At 41.6% G+C, this 19988-nt stretch overlaps 1 protein-coding gene across 1 annotated transcript in view; it reads left to right on the top strand.

Annotated features, from left to right (window-relative positions):
* GLIS3 (GLIS family zinc finger 3) overlaps positions 1-19988 on the top strand; it is a 226157-nt gene that overhangs the window by 170471 nt on the left and 35698 nt on the right. The window contains exon 6 of the mRNA XM_054987139.1: positions 8457-8598. Coding sequence (XP_054843114.1) covers positions 8457-8598 — 142 coding nt within the window. The remainder of the gene's footprint in view (positions 1-8456; positions 8599-19988) is intronic.

Below are 19988 nucleotides of genomic sequence, written 5' to 3'. Positions count from 1 at the left end.
GCCACCATAGAGTCCAATATTTTGTGCACAATGCCAATCAAGCGCTCCTAAACTCCTGCCATGTGGGAAGCATGGGGAAGATTGAAGTCCCACTTACAATTCTGGTCACTCAAATAGCTGCTGAGTGTTGGGTCTGTGCTTCCATTCTGTGTCTCCATTCCATTCTGATCTGTAGGTACTATTGATTCCCAGCTACCTGCAGGTGCCAACGAAGTTCGTCAGACCTCAATAACTTGTCAGGTCCCCGTATGGCAAGGAATCTTCTGGGGTCATTTATGAAGCTGGAGGTGTCTGTGGACATGATCACCTCAATATGAATGGCTTAGATGCTCAGACACATGAAGAGCACTGCCCACTGCTTGCTGTTGGCCTGTCCTTCCCTAGTCTTGTGTGTCATCATGGTCCAGGTCCAAACACATTGAGTCCAACACTGGTAAAAGGGGGCTCAGTACTGAGTCAATCCCATGGCAAGTCGGCCATCTTCTGTTGTTGTCAGAAGCCCTTAAGTTTCCGACATAATACACAGGTCTGGAGGACTGCAGCAAAGGCTCACAATGAAAGAACTACCCTGCTTAAAGCTGCCTTTTTTGAGAAAGTGCCTTGATAGGGACAGACCTCAGCTCCAGCTGCAGAGAAATTCCCTGAGAGGGCTTCACATAGCTCCTTAGCTCTACTGGTTCCGTTCACTATGGTGGTCTCAGTTCCAGCCCCATCAGTTCCATGATTGTATTTCTCCCCTCAAAGTCAATTTGAGCCACCATCCACAAAAAACCAAGATGAAGTCCAAGCACACAGAGAAACCTGTGACCATTTCCTCTTCCTTGAAGTTGAAATCACGACGTAAGAAGTCGTTCAGGGTGTCCACACTCTTGTTTCCAGAAGAAACATCAGTTTCAAAACTCCTTTGCCGACTCTTTGTCTGAAGCATCAGTCAACCCTTTCTCTTTCAGAAGGTGAGATACCTGTAATACAGAAATCCTCCATGGCTCCAGTCTCCCCACTGCCTCCATCCTTAGAATATAGACCTTTCTCCTACCCAGATTCAAGAGGGGTTTTCACACACACCCTTGGATCCGCAATATGCATCCTAGTTTGACTATTATCATTACCACCAGCAGTTCTGATGCTCTTCTTATGGATCACCTTGCAGTTCTTTTTATGATTATGGCTATAAGGGTTCTTCTTATTGGTATCCATGCCACCATCATCTTTAGTACCTGGATTATGACCACTATCCTCATACTCAGACCTCAGACCTTAGTGTGTCACCAGTCTTCTGATGCACAAAGTACGTTTTTTCTGTACAGACACACATCCCTCCTTTCATCCTTGCTGTGAGCTCTAATGGTTGTTCCCTGTTGCACCTTCTCCAGCAGTGACCTCAATGAACTGAGGGAGGGAAGAGCTCTTCCCCCTTTTATGGGTTCATTTGGTGCGAAACTGTGCTATGGGACACCTCATGCTGTCGGGAACTTTTAGACCATCTGCAGCTGGCCCACTCTTGCACAGTTCCCATGTGTGTCTGCATAGAAGAGCACACAATGAACATAATTTACAGTTAAGGGCAACCATGTTTTATTTACTATGTGATGTTACTCATCTTCATGCCTTGAAAGGCTTCAGCTGCCCATTTTCACACATTAAGGCTTTGTCAAAGGGACAGGACATTCTGATCTGGAGATACTATTTTAGTTCCAAACATCTCTTGGTTGTCATGCCAAGCTACAGGATTGAGTTTGCAAGTTTACATGCAGTTTACATACGCTTGTATAACTTCATAAATATCAATAGTGGGAAAATTTCAGTCACCAGTTGGATTCTTAAATGCTATAATCATAGGAAATATGAAACCACACATTGACACAGGTATTATTCCATCTAATAAGTTTTGATAAACTTAATCTGTGTGGGTGAACAAATATCAAGCTACTGGTTGAATCTGTTCAGAAGTACAGTTTCGTGGAATCTGATTTCCATTGAACAATGAGAATACCAGGGTCTCTGTGAAGCAAACCTGAATCTGATAAACAACAGTGATAAGAGAAATGCAAAAGAAAAGGTCTTTTGATTGTTATGCCCTGTCGTGGGAAGTGTGTCAAGCATCAAACTAACTAAATACCTGTTCTTGAATTCACATATAATGCAGCTGAAAACTGAGGAATGTAAGGGCCTTATCTCCTAATTATTTCCACTTGATTTGATAAATCTTGGTAATTTATCTAATCATATCTGGAATGAGAAAATGAGGGGAGTTGAATTTCCATCTCTTGATCTAGGAGCTTTAAAATGTTAGCAGAACTGTCAAAAAATCATAAATCGTTATAGTCTGTGCATTGTTTCTAACATACTTAAACAAGCCAACCTTTGCTCCTGTGAACAATTAAAATTTCCATATGCATTCACAGTCATATCAGCTGGGTGACTGAAAAGTCTCACATTAAACATATTATTTGGAACATACATTTCAAAAAAGGAAGATTTTGGAGAAAACAAGCAAGCATATAAGTTATTTGTGTTGCATCTTTGAATTCAGTCCAAGTTCTTTGGAAATGGCAGTGCGCATTCAAAGCTTGTTGGTCAAAATGAATTTATCCTTCAGCAGGGTAGCTTATCAAAGTGTACATTTATACCTTTCTTCTAAAGAATAGGCTTAAATCTGGTAGGATTTTAGTCACAGCAGGTCTGCACATATCTGTAGGATAAAACTTAATCACAAATAAGAGCACAGAATATTTAAATTTATATGGGCATGTCAGGCTGGAGACAGTGTTATTGCTTTAGAATCTAGTTTAGGACTAGATTACTTTGCAAAACATGAACAAGCTTGGGCATAGGTAAAATTTAGTTTCTTGCATGGAGAAATGCAGTCCACTTTGCGCAACATCAAACTATGGATGGTTTGGGGGCTACAAAATCCTCACATTCATTTTAATAATAATTGCCTTTATATATCACTCTTCTAGACAGATTAGTGCCCCACTCAGAGTGTGAGCAGTCAGTGTTATTATTATCCCCACATATTGTACAAGGACAGGAAACAGGAGTAGAGTTAATTGCTCTCTGATACCCTCATCCCACTGATGGCTCTCACCAGCACCCAGTACCTAAGGCTTGGTTATGCAAATACTTCTAGCTAACAGAGAAAAAGGGCCTTCTCACACTTTGGCAAGAATATGGCACCTAAGAGGAGACAGAGATATGGGGATGGCAAACAGCTAGATTGTATCTCTTTCTGGGAAGGACAGAAAGGGAAAGACTGACCCACCAAGGACTGGGCAAACAGAGGAGCTAAATTTCTAGAGATGAAGGGAATGAGATCCATTTTCACAGATTCTTTTTGCAAGGTCCATCTCAGCTGCATCCATCTGGATGGCTGCCATTACCATGAGGATCTAACAATAATAATAATATAGGCCATTTCCACACTCCTTACCTTCATCCGGAACGCTGCGGAACACCGCAAAACCCCCCGCAGAAGATAGCATCTTCTCGTGCGAGTTTTGCGCGATGTCGCAAAAGGTAAGCTGTGTGGAAATGGCCATAATAACATTCAATTTATATTCTGCCAGTCATCCATGACCTTGAGTCATTATCTGGGGCCAACAGTCCAGAGAATAAGTCAAGGTAATGGATGACTGATAGAAAGCTGTAGCTTTAAGAGTAAACAGCCTCCCCTAGAAAAACAGCAGTTAGGGTATGTTATGGAAAGGACAGAGGAATGTGTGTACGCACTTTTACTTTGTAACCTTATTCAGTCTATTCCTGTGCAAAATGTGTGTGTGGAGATTTTCTTTCTCTTTTTTGTGCTGTAGCTTTGTCAAAATAATATTTTTGTTAAATAAGATAACATATTTTGATTATCAGTGAAGGAAATGTCCATAAAAATGTCCCGTGTCACAGACATTTTCTTTTTAATTTAGTTTCAGGTGAGTAGCTATGTTGTCTGCCATAGAAGAACAAGATTCGAGTCCAGTAGCACCTTAAAGACCCACGTGATTTCCAGAGTTTAAGAGTCAAGCTCCATCCATCCGGAGAGCTTGACTCTGCAAAGCTCATACCCTGGAAATCTTGTGGGACTTTAAGGTGTTACTGGACTCAAATGTTGCTTTTCTTTTTAATAAATTTCTTTTTATTTTGAATCCTGGAAAGTAAGCCTCATTTGAACACATTGTTGAAAGGGTACTGGGGAATGGGGGTGGTTGGTCAATAGATTGCTAGATCCCTGGGAGTACACAGTGCAGTAAGCCGTCCCTTTGAAGGCTAGTCAGAGCAAAAGCAGGCACCAGGCAGAGCCTGTAATGGCAATGCAGATGGAGTGCTGGCCCTCTTAACAGGAAATACTCTACTTGACCAGCTGGTGGCAGTGAAGATACCCAGAGATAAACCCTCCGAGATTTGGGTTTGCTCAGGAGAGCGGTGTGTCCCTTCTCTCCTGAGCAGTGGAGACCAGGAACATCCGCCAAGAGTCTTGAACTCTTAGAGGACACAAGGTGGAGCAGCCCTCATAATCAGTGGGATTTCCATGACAACTTGTATTGCTGAACCTCAGTGTGTAATGAAAGAAAGGATGCGCTTAACCCTTCCTTACCCACTGATTTCCCCTTCCTTTCCCCAAGCTTCTTTTCCTACCTGCACTGTTCCAGACATGCATTGGCTTCACAAACAAAAATAATGAGCAGGCAGTCATGTTTTTATTACATTACATGTAACATTGGCTACCTATTAGTTACCATGCTCAGTTCAAGGTATTGGTTATCACTTCCAAAGCTCTTCACAGCCTTGGTCTGGCGTACCTTTGGGACCACCTCCCTCCCTAGGCTCCCCCACTGCAGCTTTGCTCTTCTGAACAGGGTCTCCTGCAGGTGCCACCTTGCATATGGGTGAAATCAACAGTAACCCATACATGAGCTTTCTCTGTGGTGGCCCCTGCCCTGTGGAACAACCTGCCTGAGGAGGTCAGGAGAGCCCCCCCTCTCCTGGCTTTCTGCAAATGATGCAAAACCGAATTATTCAAAAAGGCTTTTTACTCAGATAGGAGGGCTGTATTGTAGGGAGGGGGTCTCAGATGCTCCGCTAATGAGTTAGAAACCCTAGACTTCACCACTATGTTGTATTGGATTCCTGTCTTTGTGAACTTGTATCAATTACCTTATGGCATTTTTTATGGAAATGTTCTTGATATTGACTGTACTAATCTCACACTATGTAATCCGCCTTGAGTCTCATTGAGAAAGGTGGACTATAAATGACATAACTAACTAGTTAACTAGCTAAATAAATAAATAAATAAAATTTCTTACAGTACATATGAAGTTAAAGTTACACCCTCAGTGTGATTCTTAATTCTCCATAAATATAAAGCAGGAATAGAGTGACATCTTAAACACTAACAAAATGTATTCCAACACAAGTTTTTTATTCAGCAGAGCTCATAGAGTCTTCATCTATTAGGCTGAAGTATTTATACAAAAAGCTGCAGAAAAGAAAGGTTTTGGGGTGAATCCCTGGAAAAACACTGTTTCTATTTATGCTTTGGGGAGGTATGCCTTGTTAAAATGATGTTAATTTTTTATCGCTAGAGTTTTCACCCTTTACTTCCCTCCTTGGGGGCTCTAGAAATGAAAATCTGTGAGTGATGCACATGCATGTAAAATACACATGCATATACATTAAGTAGTCATGTAGTATGGGGCAATTGTGTTTTTGTAATGAATCTTTAATTAACACCTTCCTAGTTTTTAAATCATGGGAGGACAGGCAATTGTAGATTAAATTAACAGAGCATACAGTATATGGAATGTGGCCTTCAGCAGCATAATGAGTTAGAGGCTTGGATAGTAATCTTTAGTATGAGAACTAAAGTATTACATTGTGTGTGTTATGTGCCGTCAAGTCGTTTCCAACCTATGCTGACCCTATGAATGAAAAGCCTCCAAAACATTCTAGCTCTAACAGACCTACTCAGATCCTGCAAACTGGAGGACGTGGCTTCTTTTATTGAGTCAAGCCTCCTCGTTTTAGGTCTTCCTCTTTTCCTGCTGCCTTCCACTTTTCCTAGCATTATTGACTTTTCCAGAGAATCTTGTCTTCTCATGATGTGACCAAAGTACGATAGCTTTAGTCTTGTCATTTTAGCTTCTAAGGAGAATTCCAGCTTGATTTGATCTAGTACTCATTTATTTTTTTGGCTGTCCATGGTGTCTGCAAAACTCTCCTCCAGCACCACATTTCAAATGAATCAATTTTTTTCCTGTCAGCTTTCTTTACCATCCAACTTTCACATCCATACATGGCAATGGGAAACTGCAAAATAGTAGAAGATATGCAAGATTATTTCATGCATGTTCCAGTCAGCATTTCTGAGGAACAGTCTACTGTAAGGTGTGAACTTCTGAATCACACTTTTCACTCCTTGTTATCCACCCCCCTTACTGTGAGCCCAATTACACATACTTGTTATATCTATAAAGGAACAAGATCACCTCCACATTATGAATAAAAAGCATGGAAAAATTGTCATCAAGCTAAGTTGAAAAGGATTTAAAAGGTAAATATAAATATGGGGTAACTATAGCCTTGAATCTTTCTTGGAAAGGTTACTCTTTTTTATGAACAATGTTCCATGGCAATTAGCACCCGTTGCAATACTTACGCTAAGAATATGGGTAAAGATAATGTAGATGTCTTTGACCTAAGAAATATGTATGCATGATGGCAGTAATCGATGGTGAGTAATGGAGAGTAAAGTTCATGGTTACACAGCATGAGAAATATTTGAGTCCTAGAGCTGGTTTTAAGCAGGAGAGCTAAAGAAGGGAAGATTTCAAGAAACCGTGGTAAATCTTTTTAAAACGTCTATAGATCTATGCTAAGCATTAAATAAATTCTAAAGTAACAAACTTCCATGCAAATATTACTTTAGTAGGAATTAATAGCATTGTTTTGTACTACCTTCTTTCTGAAGACATAGAAAGTTCATAATGCAATTCTATACAATCCAGTGGGCCTAGACTGGAGTAACTCTGCAAAGGATTGCACTGACATCTAATTAGAAAAAAGTACAGAAGATTCTAGAAGAGAAATATAGCTTTAGCAGGTAGGCAGTGCGATAGATCATGGAGCCCCAGTCCTTCAAAATTAGATTATCAATGGCTTTGACTGATCATAGCCCTTTGATCACATCATATTCTCAAAGGGAGAGTGGCCATCTTGAAGCCTGTTTTGCATCCAATGTTACTTATTCCTAATTCCAATATTACATAATCACTTAAACCTGCAACACAAATTGTATTTGTTTTAAGACTCTTCAGAGTGAAAACAGGATCTTTCAAAGAGTTCTAGAACACTCTAAAGCTTGCTCACAACTTTGCAATATATTGATTGGTTCTAATAAAAAGATATGACACAACTGTTTTTAAAGATCTTTCGTATTGTAAGTGTTCATTGTTTCATTCACTTTCAAAATACCTCTGCTGTCTGTCAATTCACATAAGGTATTGCCATGTATCTTTTCCAGCAATGATGGTAGTGCTAAACCAGAAGTATGAGGGAAATACTTCAAAGAACAAAGTGGCAAACTACTGCAGGGCTTTGGAACTAAATTAGCACAATGGTTTGCTATGCCCAAAACTTTGATATTTCTAGTCTTATCTGAGCTAGCACTAACAAGTCCCAAGATCTTCATAGTCCTCATGTGGGCTGTATGATGTTTGTAGTCAATATTCCAAATTTTTTCATATGCATGCTCTCGTAGGCACAGTGTGTTTTATAGGTTGTCGGGTCACTCATTCTTATGCACATGTCTCATACTGCCTTCATGCAGTCCACTCTATTCTTGGCAGATACAGGAACTGTATATTATCAGAGGGGAGAAATATAGCTAGTATTCAAAATATACCAGCTATAATATTATCTCTGAACCTAAATGTGAGAATTGGTACTTGGTTGCAGCTTGCTGCATTTATGTGACATTGTTCATGGTCTATATTTGTGTAAGTCACATTATTTATTTATTTAAAATACTTAAAATCCACTTTTCCCCATTAGGGGTTACCACATTTAAGAGAGAGATATCAATCACCACCACCCCACCAAAAAAAGTATAAGTTACACTGGTACAGTGCTTGAGACATACTATAGCTAAACTGGAGACTCACTACTAGTATGTTCTGCAGTTTTCAAAAATTATGATTGATTTTTGAGGGCCCCTGTAGCTTAGTCTGTCCTGTACAGTATGGTCAAAGTACTATTTTTATGAAGTGCACTGAATACTCTAAAATTCTATATAAATGTTATTATTATGAAGATTATGTTGAGAACACTTATTTTGTAGTCTCTTAAACAGCAAAATGTCTTTCATGCAATGTACTGCTCTGATCTATCAACCTTATGCTGGTCCTTTCCTCACAATTATGATTGTGTGTGTGTGTTTATTTGTGTGTGTGCTTGTTTTTCAGTTGCGCTCAGGTACAGAGCTTGATCAAGACATCGTCAGTGACTGTCTCACTATCCACCCTCTCCAGCCACCCCCATCTCCACATGATGCTTCAGATAGCACCAGCAGACGATCGCCAGGAACTGGGCATGACATTTATACAGGTACAGGAGGAAGATATGTCTTGACCCAGCATATCGTTCTCTAAACCATTAATAACTAATAAAAGCAAACATATTATTCTGGAAAATTCCTGAAGCATACAGGCCCAAGCCTGCCAAGCACTTTAAATTCCCATTGAAAGTTAGTCCAGTTTTCCCACAGAGAGCAAAGGGACTTCATATTGCTTAGTTCTGACAGGATTTTGCCCCTGTCTCTTTCCAGTCCATGACAGTTTCTTGTACATTTGGTGTTGGCGTAATATTCAATATCCCTGGAAAATATCCTAAATCAAAACAGTCTAGAAGACTATTTAATATTATTGATTTGTTATTAGGCTATAGATATTGGAAATACATATTTGAAATCTTTTAGTTGACAACACTGGTGAACATTTTACATTCCACAATAAAAGTAATATATTTTATTCGAGTCATCACTCTTTACCAGTGCAAGTTATTTTAACAAACTGAGATTTAATCCAGACAAAATGGAGTTACTGATTTGACTAACTTGGGGCTGGATATTGTTCCTTTATCGTGGATGGAATTGTACTCCTTTTGAAAATGCAGGTTGGAGTAGAGATCCTGGATCTGCTACTCTTCTTGGATTGCCAGCTGGTAGACGTGCCTAGGAGCCCTTTTTGCCAGTTTCCGTTTGTAGTTGTACTCCTTTTTAGAGAGTAGGGAATCTTACCATAGTGACTCATTCCTGAGTGATATCCAAACTCAACTGCCCTAATGTGCTCTACACAGCAGGGCTACCTTTGAAGGGTGTTGTGAAACTTTAGCTGATTGGAAGTGAAGATGGGAAAGTGTTTGTAGGGGGTGTAGTGTTGGGAAGACGTTACTTCCATAGGTGTAAACTACGGGGGGGGCTGAGGAGCTCGAGCCCCCCCCGGATTTGGCCAGGGGGGGCTGAGCCCCCCCAGGCAGCCAGTGAACTACTTGGGGGCTAAGGGGCTCAAGCCCCCTCAGATCTCACATGAGGGTCTCAGTTACAATAGCCAATGAAGCACAGAATTGTCCACCCTTCCTGTTATATCATATTATAATTTGTATGATTCTTTGGGGCTTTGTTCCTGTTTTTTGCTTGTATGTATTAGCGTGTTTATTAAGAATTTATCATTTTTAAAGGTATTGCGGTTTGTATAAACAATTTACAAATAAATGTTATAGAAGAATTAAGAGAATCTGATAGAGGATATTTGATTTTGAAAATCAGGCTCCTCAAAGGCAAGATTTACACACTAGCTACAATATATGCACCAAACAATGCAAGAGAAAGAAAGTTTTTATGAAAATGTTTTCCAATCCATTTTCAATTTTCAAGAAGATAATGATCTTCAGAGACATGAATGGGGTAATGGATCTAAGAAAAAGATAGGTGGGGAAAAAAACAAAGAAGGCAAACTTCCCCAAAATGTGCTCTCTCCCCTCCTATCAAGAAACTATTTTTGAAGTAATATCTTAAATAGTATATGATGGCTTCAGTGGATTAAATGTCTAAAAGATTTTTGATCCTACAAAGGGAACACAAAGCTTACAAACTATCAACCAAGCTTGTGTCTCTTTTACAATGTGGGCGACTGAAGCGGTTTACATAAATAAAAGAAAGGACTAGAGAGCATGTGAAAATTTGACAGCCATAAATCCAGAGAGCATTTACCTCAGAAGTCTCTACCCTCTCTTCACTTCCCCCCATCTTCTCCAAAACGTGTTTAATTACATGGAAATATTACAATTGCTTGTAGGATCAAAAATCTGAATATTGGAGACTATACTTTCTTTTCTGACAGACACCAAACACATTCAAGGATTGATATGTGCTGGATATAAAAAACATGAGTTGTTTATATTGCTTGTTATATTATGTTTACTCTTTTTCTTTTGACATCATTATAATTGTGCTATTGTTTTTATTTTCTTTTTTCTGTTCTGCTTATATTTATAAAAATAAATTTTATATAAAAATAATGTATACACTGTCTTAAAATACCTTTGACTATGACATACTAATTAGCTTAGTCCTTAACCCTGTCTGGCTCCACCCATTTTCAATGTAGCAACAGTCAGACTGCAAGACCTCTGTTGGATATAAGTGCAATATAAGTGCATGGCTACAATTTACATTCAGGGAATGTTAGAAGATTCCACTTCGAATGCTGTCCCACTCCTCAGGTTTCAGAGGGGGAGAAACCAGAGAGTTAGAAAGATAGACAGGTCAGAGCATCTGTTTACTGTTTATTCCTTTACTGCCCTTTGATGTGTAGATTACTACTCAGGAGTAGAGATGGGCATGAACTGAAATACGACCCAAAAAAACCCATGAACCAAGCTGGTTCAGGGTTCACGAACCAGGGTTCATGGAAGCTCCTTTCCACGGAACTTCCACGAAATCTATGCTTGTTCGCTGGGTCGTATTTACAGGGACAGTTTAAATGGCAATTTCTCCAGTTAAATGGCCATTTAAACTGCCCCTATAAGGGCCCTGCTGCAGCAGGTCCCATCCCCCCCCCGCTGCCTGCCAGCTGATAGTTTAAAGGGACCTGCCTGGGAGGGCCCTTTAAACTGCCCAAACCCCAGCAGCCTACCTGCCCTTCAAGAGGCTGAAAATGGCCTTCCTGCCCATCAAATGGCTGCTGCGGCATTTGAGGGCCATTTGAGGGGCAGGAAGGCCGTTTTCAGCCTCCTCCATCACCCTGCAGGCCCCCCAGAGAGGCGGAAGAGGCCAAAACTGCCTTCCGGCCCCTCCTGGGAGGAGAGGAAGGATGCCACACTGCAGGATAAGGTGTGGGGCTGGGCTGGGGGAGGGGGGGCTGGGGTTTGGGCATTTTAAAGGGCAGGTCCCTTTAAACTCTCAGCTGGCAGGCTGTGGAGGGTTGATCCCACCTGCCAGCTGATAGTTTAAAGGGACCTGCTGCTTGCAAGGCAGGAAAGGGCCCTTTAAACTGTTAAATGCCCCTTTCCCTGCCGCTGTTAAGGCCAGAAAGGGGCATTTAAACCCCACGAAGCACGAACTGGTTCGTAACTGGTCCAGTTCCATGGTTCATGGTTCGTGAAACCCACGAATCATGAACCTGCTGGTTCATTGGGTTTTTTTGTTCCATATCCATGTCTACTCACGAGGACTTCCTCCTTAGAACAGATCTGTAGGTAGGAAGCTCTCTTCACTTTCCTATCAAAGTATGGAGTTTCTATAATAAAGAACTCTGACTTCTTTTTTAAAACTAAATTTTTTCTAAAACTGCTTCCCTTTTCAAACTTATACATTCACATCAGCCTGCACGCTCCAGCCACCCATCATGTTTTCTCTGCAGTCAATGCTGCTCTGTTAAGGACCAGTTTCTATTCCTTTTAACAGGGAAAAAAGTGAGCATCTATTTTACTTTCCAGTAACCTTATCATTATTACATTGTATTTTGGAAATGGAACACTGGGAAAGGGCAGGTCTTATGTTTCCTTGTTGAAATAGCTTTGTTTGCTTGTTTGTGGGTTGGGTCTTTTTGCTGGGTGTGGGAGAACAGTTAGTTTTTTTCATGGTAATGTATGGGGTGGCTGCTTCATCCACTCCTAAACTCCTCTTTCAATTTCCATTTCATGTTTAAATGGAGAGGTGGTATCTATTGCAGAAAAGGACAATTCCTAAAAATGAGTGCTGTTTCTCTGAAGCAATGAGAAGCCCTATCTGCATGAACAAGATTGGAAGAGGGGGGGGCAGATCAGAGGCCTTTTAAAAATTTCCTTTTGCCCTCTGTCCAGGCTGTGATTTGGTTAATAATGTCTTTTAAGGTGGAGTTTAAGCAGTGTGCTAAGAAAGCAAGGTATATAAAATCCAAGGTAGTATAACTGCAAGTTTTCTTTGGGGTCATCATGACTAGCACTGTTCTGAATTGCCTCAAAATGTGCTTGTACTCACTTATAGGATATGAGTTTGAAGTGAGAAGATGGGCGTTTGCTACTACTTTGCATTCTGTACACTGCTTAGAAATCGAGTACATGGCAACTGCTTTGTATTCTGCCCTGGTTCAGGCTTCAACCATGCATTTACCAAACGAAGGCATCTGCAATGCCATAATTTAGTAAATTTCAGTACTAAGTCACCCTTATGAATAAGGCAGAATCAAGACTCCTGTAAATGAACGTCCAGGAAAACTTAAAAAAATGTTCCCTTACAGGCTTTTCTGTGTTGCCTTTCTTAGTGTCAAATTTATGACCATTCGTTTGTCATATACACATGGTATGTATAATTATAGATCATCAAGTGACTATCCTAAAAGTGAATTTCAAAAACAGGACACAGCAAGTGATCGCTGAGATAACACTATAACCACTGACCAACTCCCACATTTTTCTAGGTTTGGACCAGCTCAGGGGCATTGTTAGGGGGGTCCCCATGGGTGCCTGGGTCCCCCTAAATTTGAGCGGAGCCCCTCCCTAAATCTCCCATGGCCCCGCCCCCATAGATGGTGGCAATGGAAGCCCCTCCATGTGATGTCATTGGCTCCTCCCTGTGAGGTCACTGGCATAGCAATACCTCTGGCCTGGCCTGGCCCCAGCCCCCCCCCCCGGGAAATTGGAAAGTCTACACCCCTGATTACTTCTGTTTTGTTTCATCTGCATTGTTGGACAGTAAATTTATGGTCGCAAATGAAAGTACTTTTAGTCTTGGATAATAGTATCGCGAGGACCTCTTTCAACAATATAGAGGGTACCTGGGCATGTACATCATTATCATTAATGTCCTCCTCCATGTTTCCCCACCAACATGATAATACCACTATTGCTGCACCTTTGAGATGCCTCCTGAGGGCTTATAAGCAGTTACTGTTGAAAATGTATGATTGCTGTTGGAAATTATTCATGATGCTGTCACACTGTGCTTTTGCATGGCTAGCTCAAGAGGTGAGGGGTGAGGGTAATTAAACAGAAAACACAGAAGCATCAAATGGAGTTTAAAAGGCCACAACTTTATAGATTACAGCTTATGGAGCATAGGTGCCACATAGGGCTCGAATCCCAGCATCAGCTGACCATATCCTCTCAGCCCATCTGCTGAGGAGGGAATCACATGATTTGAGTGAGTGGGATTCCACATGAGCGTAAGTTCTATGTGATTCCCTTGCCACCTGGGAGCAAGCGTGCCCTGACAGACCCTGAGCTGGGTTTGTCTCTGCCATACCTCGCCCATAAGATCGGTTAAGGGGATCCCCAGCTATGAGGAAACAGTGCACACAGGTCATGTTTCCCCAAAACAGTATCTGTGCCCAATGCAAAACCACCACCACCAAAGTTGTGACATTCCTCCTCCCCAAACTTCTGACAAGACCTGATGCAAACTGATATGAACCATAACCCCACAAAGCTGAAGACTGCAACCTGAGCCAAGGGAGGATTGAGTGGGGGGCTAGTCGGAGGCAGACTGAGTGCAGTGTCCAGATGGTTCCAGAATTTAAGCCCTACTGGCAAACCAGAATGGAGACTGTCCAGGTCCACTGCTGGCAGAGCCAACCCTCAAGATCCCATCCCGCCCCTCATATTGGCCAGCCAGGCGATTTGAAATTATTGGCTCCCCTGCAACCTGAGGAAGCTTTTGAAAGACATCTGGTCCCAAGCAATATGGTGGCTGCTCTGCCCTGTGCCCAGCTCCCTATGGCCCCACAAACGTGGGCCCCTGGTAAGACTGGGTCTAGGGCTTAGCAGCATCTGTGCCTACTTTTTTATTGTTTGGAGTTGTTGTCTGGTTTTTGATTAGGTAGGTACTTTTTAAAAAATTTTCCCTTGACCAGTTTGTTTTTAAACTGATTGTACCCCAGCCTCAGGATCTATAATAGGATGGAAGGGCAGGGTATCACTGCTTTTAGTAAACAAACAGATGGTACCAAATGTAAATTATTACATATCACAATGAAACTCTTTTTTCTATTTTAATTTTTTATTAAGAATTTTAAACAAGATTTTAAAAAGAAGAAAAAACACATAGATATGAATAAAATAGAAAAACAGGACTAAACACCAATTTTCTCTGTGAAAATTATATAGGTATTACATATTATACACTTACTCCAAAATTACCATGAGTAAATACTTCTTTCCCTTTAAACATTTTTGGCCTCTTAATTTTCAAAAGCACAAACCATCAGTTCATTTCTTTCTGTTTTCCACAAAAAGTCTATAAGAGGTTTCTGGTGGTGGTAGAGAGTGCCCTCAAGTTACAGATAACTTATAGTAACCCCTGGTGGGGTTTGCATGACAAGAGACTAACAGCGGTAGTTTGCCATTGCCTTCCTCTGTAACCCTAGTCTTCATTGGAGGTCTCCTATCCAACTAGTAATCAAGGCTGACCCTGCTTAGCTTCTGAGATCTGACCAGATCAGGCTCTCTTGGACTATTCAATAAATTTAGCTAATGCCTTGTCTTTGATCAAAGAAGTAAGTTTGGCCATCTCTGCAAGCTCCATCATCTTCACTAGCCAGTCCTCTGTTCAAGGTAATGTCGTAGCTTTCCATTTTTGAGCATATAACAATCTTGTTGCTGTTGTCATATATAAAAACAATGTACCATGAGTAGAGATGGGCACGAACCGAAATACGAACCAAAGTTCATGACAAACTGGGGCCGGTTTGTGGTTTGCAAACCAGCAGTTCATCAGAGCCCATTTCTGACGAACCGCCATGAACTTTAGGCTGGTTCATTTGGTTCATTTTTTGGTTCATCACTGCAGACAGCCTGGCGCCGATCAATCAGTTTCCTAGGCAACAGGGGATGGACTTTCTGCAGACCTTCTGCTGACCGGGAAGTGACCTTCTGCTGACCCAGAAGTGACGATTTGCTGACCTGGATGTGACGCTTTTCACGAAGCAAACAAACCAGTTCGTGAACCGGGGCAGGTTTGTGAACGTTTGTGGTTCGTGAAATGCAATGAACCACGAACCACATGGTTCGTTTTTTCCAGTTCGTGCACATCTCTAACCATGAGTAATAATAATACCATTTGATTTATATATTGCCCTTCAGGATGACTTAACACCCACTCAGAGCAGTTTACAAAGTATGTTATCATTATCCCTACAGCAATCACCCTGTGAGGTGGGTGGAGCTGAGAGAGTTCCTAGAAACTGTGACTGACCCAAGGTCACCCAGCTGGCTTCAAGTGGAGGAGTGGGGAATCAAACCCAGCTCTCCAGATTAGAGTCCCACGCTCTTAACTGACGATGCAAACCAAACTGGCTCAATGCAATCCTAGTTTCAATGCAATTGAGTTGAGTTAAAATCAGTTATCAAATTGTAGTATCTCTGCATAGGATTTTATTAGTACATCGGGTATTCATTGTTATAGTTATCAATCACTAAACATGTTCATTTGCTTTTTATCTTGGGACACAAAAAGCAGGCAGCATTGTTTTGCTATAATCTACCAGAGTATAGTTCAAGGACAAATACTCAGTTCATTTATCATTATCAGTAACTACTTATCTTGATTGTAAATAAAGTACTATGTATGAATCCATCAAATAAAAAAGAAGAAAACAAAGAAGGAGTAGGCCTTAGAAAAATAATTTAATCACCAGGGAAGGGAAGCAAAACTAAATGGAATAGTTTTTCAATTGTATTGTTTTGATAGCTTTACAGTTAAGGCACTTGTCCCTAATGGATGAAAATACCGGCATTTGGGGACAATCTGACACAGGTAGCACCACTATTTTTGTTATGTATTTCTCAAAAGCTATGCTTGCTTGAAGTGCTTTAATGCTGTTATCCGCCCTGAGCCTGCTTGCAGGGAGGGCGGAAATATGATAAAATAAATAAATAAATAAAATAATTTTGCACGTATTTGTTTCTTAAGAAAGAGGAACGATCTAATGTGTAATGTTATGGAACCAGGGAATCCTCAGGCTATTTTTGCTACAGCTTTTATTGGTTCATGTTTTCTTATAATAGCATTCAGTTATTAACTTTGAAAATACAGGAGGCAGACATATAGTTTGAAAATCCATATAGGGATGCACTAAATTTTTTCAGTGATGCAATGCGACATGAGAGTTTTTCATTCAAAAAATCAATCCTCTGCATGGTGTTCAGGCAGCTCTTTAAATTCCCAAAGTACTAGAAGTTTTGTTTTGCTTGAAAACTCACTCCTCCTCTCTATGGATGCCTCATCTGCTGAGCTCTAGTTTAACATCTTCTACTCAACCATTAAAAGTGAAGGATCCCTAATCTCCTTTGAACTGATCACAGAGATAGTAATAATCAGAAGCAGTTCAGTATCAAATGATAGATTAAGTGATGCACATAACATTTGCTTGCTTCCCCCCCTCCCCCCACCACCACCACAGACATCAGAAATTAGACTAGATAGCTGGTATCAAATGAGAGGTACACAATCTATCCTGGGCACTTCCATCCTAATGAAGATGCTGATGCATTTGAACATTATTATGCAATTATGGAGATTTCATTGTGTATCTTTCATGTTGTTCTAGTGAGATAGCTTTTACGATTTATGTGAAGTGTATGAGCTATGCCCCTCACAACAATTTCCAAAGCTAACAGAGAGAGAAAAGTGCCAACATAAAATTTCTCTGTGCTGCCAGCATGCATTGCAATAATGGCAAACCTACTGTGATATAATATACAACATGTCAGGGATGCCTGAGGAAAGGGTGAAGTTCACTGCATTAGCCCTTCCATGTTCCCAAGAGGTCACAGCTGTTTTGTTGGCTGGCTGATATCATTTAACTTTGCCTTCAGATAGTTCTGGTGATTGGCAGCTGGAACAATTGATTAAGTGCAGCACATGAACATACTGGAAACTCTTATTGCTTTTGTGATTAAGAGCCAGAGAAATCCCCAAAGCAATAAAGTGTGGGGTCTTGATTTAAATCTAAGAGTCTTGCTAAAACTGAAGGTCATTACATTAGATCCCTGCCATTCATAAGGCTAACTTCTATCAGACTTAATGGATTGTAGGTTATTCCTGTCTGCGTTCTTATACTGTCATGTAAAAAAGAAATTGAGAGGAGCCATTCATTATTTACAGCACTTGCTATCTGTATACTTTAAATCTTATTCCACAGTAGATCCTAAACGTATTTGTTTAGAAGTCCCATTGACTTGAATGAGATTGCTGTTTCAGAAGTACTACTGTACAAGATGTATGAGACAGTATGATTTTAAGGTAAAGGGACTGTAGACATTTTTGTTCTGTTTCCTGAGTATCCGTTATGGTTACTTTCTGTTTCCAACAATGAAAGTATTAATTCTTGAATTACAACAGCTAACTGATATGAATTGCCATTAAGGCTGCAAACCCATGCATGTTTACTTGGGAGTAAGTCCCACTGAACACAATTAGACTTATTTTTGAGTAGGAATGGTGTGTAGGAATGGTGTGATGTAAATCATTTGCGGGACCAGCTCATGGGCTGAGGGCAAGCAACACATGAAACATAGCATGGAGAAAAACAGGCCACAACTTTATTGGTTACAGTGATAGGAGTGTTGGCTCTGCATAGGATGTGGTCGCCACATCGGTAGACCCACGTGCCAGCTCATGATCCCCTCACCCCTTCATCCCACTTGCTGAAAGGGGAACTGCAGGATGATCGATATTGGGATCTACAATGGGTGGTAGCCTCTACATAGTTCCCCCATCACTTGGAAGCAGGCATGCTCTGGCAGCCCCCGAGCTGGGCTTGCTGCTGCTATGCCTGGTCCAAGGTCCAAGATCCCTTATGGGGATCCCCATCTATGGGGAAAATGTGCACACAGGCCCTGTTTTCCCCCAAAGGGGAACCATGCCCAATGCCACCGCCTCTGTGGGGGGCAAAGCTGCCATGCTGCAATCCATGCTTCCTCACAGCCCCACTGCTCCACATTCCTGAATCAGCCAGGAAGCTCTCTTGCCAGTGAGAAGGGCGATCAGGAGAAGCGAGCAGTGTTTGGCAGCATGAGTGCCAATCGCTGTTCAGAGCCCAAATGCTGTGGGCGGCCCCTTCTGAAATAGAAGGGGGCAGACCTGAGATAAAACTTCACCTCTCAGGTCTTGGGACTGAGCCCCTGCCTGCCTTCACCCAGCAAGCTGGCTCTGATTGGCCAGCTGGGATTTTGAACCCACAGCCCCCCCCTTGCCCATGTGGTTGTGGGAGCTGTGTCTGAGGTGCCAGCCAGGAGAACGAAGACAGCCTGCCTTTGCCCTGTGCTGTGTGGCTCACAAACTCCAGCCCCGGTAAGTTCGGGGTCAGGGGCTTACAGAGGAAACCTAAAAACAGAGTTACATCCTTTTAAATCCACTGAACTCCATTGAAAGATGAAGCTCTGCTTTGGATTGCACCTGTGGTCATGAAAGTATTTCTCCTTTATCAGAAGCCGTGTATGAATCTATCTTTAAATTTTAAAAAAATCACTTTCACATACCCTCAAGATTAGGTACTAAGCTGCTTGACCCTGTGAATAACATTTGAATAGTCCATAGTCACCAGCATTTTAATCTATGAATTGATCAGTTAATTGATTAAATGTAAATAAATGTGCATATTATCACAAACCTCAGTGAAAGCACATTTTTTAAGATAGTGAAGGGAATATAAAAACTTAGTTTAATAAACAAAAGTTACCACACATTATTATGTCTGTTTTAACATTTTGCTGTTTATTCTTTGTTACAATATCCCCAGGGCTGGTGCCGGTGGTGAGGAGGGGGCCGTGGGTGCCGCGGGGCCGGAGGGGTGCCAGAGGGGGTGCTGGGGGCGGAAGTGTGTGTCCCACGTCGCCGCCAGCCAGCCCCGCTCTGCTGCCTTGGCTGCCGCATCATGCCCCTGGGCGGGTGCAGCAGCCACGGGCCAGGGACGACAGGCGGCTGGGGTGGTGTGCGGTATGCGGGCGGCCTCCTCGCGCCGTCCCAGCTCCCCACCAGTGGCACTGTGTGATGACGTCATCATGTGCGTGCACGCTGCATGCGTGAGGCTGGCCTCCGGCGCCAGAAACCCTAGCGCCAGGGCTGAATACCCCAGAACCAAAATAAACTTGCAAGTGACTATAATCGCTTCTGACTATTTAATGCAAGTTCCATTCATCTACTAAGTTGATTCACCTGCTGATTCAACTGAGTAAAGTTAGCGACCTTAAAAATTAGTTCTTTATTTCACACTCACTTGCTCAACAAGTGAGCAAGTGAGCAAGTGCCCATTTCATTCTGAAATGGGCAACTCCTAGACAGAGAATCCTCTTAGGGTCTTAGGGCCTATGGCAGCCTAGGTTCTTTTTGCAACAGCTGTGTGGAAAGCCTGCTGCATTTATATGCTTGGCTAATTTTGTAGGCTGGCAGAAGCAGCCTTTTTATGTGAAAAAGATTGACAGAGGACTGATTTAAGAAATAAATTACAACATTATTGGTA

This window comes from Eublepharis macularius, chromosome 8 (assembly GCF_028583425.1).
Source record: "Eublepharis macularius isolate TG4126 chromosome 8, MPM_Emac_v1.0, whole genome shotgun sequence".
NCBI classification, from domain to species: domain Eukaryota; kingdom Metazoa; phylum Chordata; class Lepidosauria; order Squamata; family Eublepharidae; genus Eublepharis; species Eublepharis macularius.
This window is presented reverse-complemented; position numbering and strand designations above follow the sequence as displayed.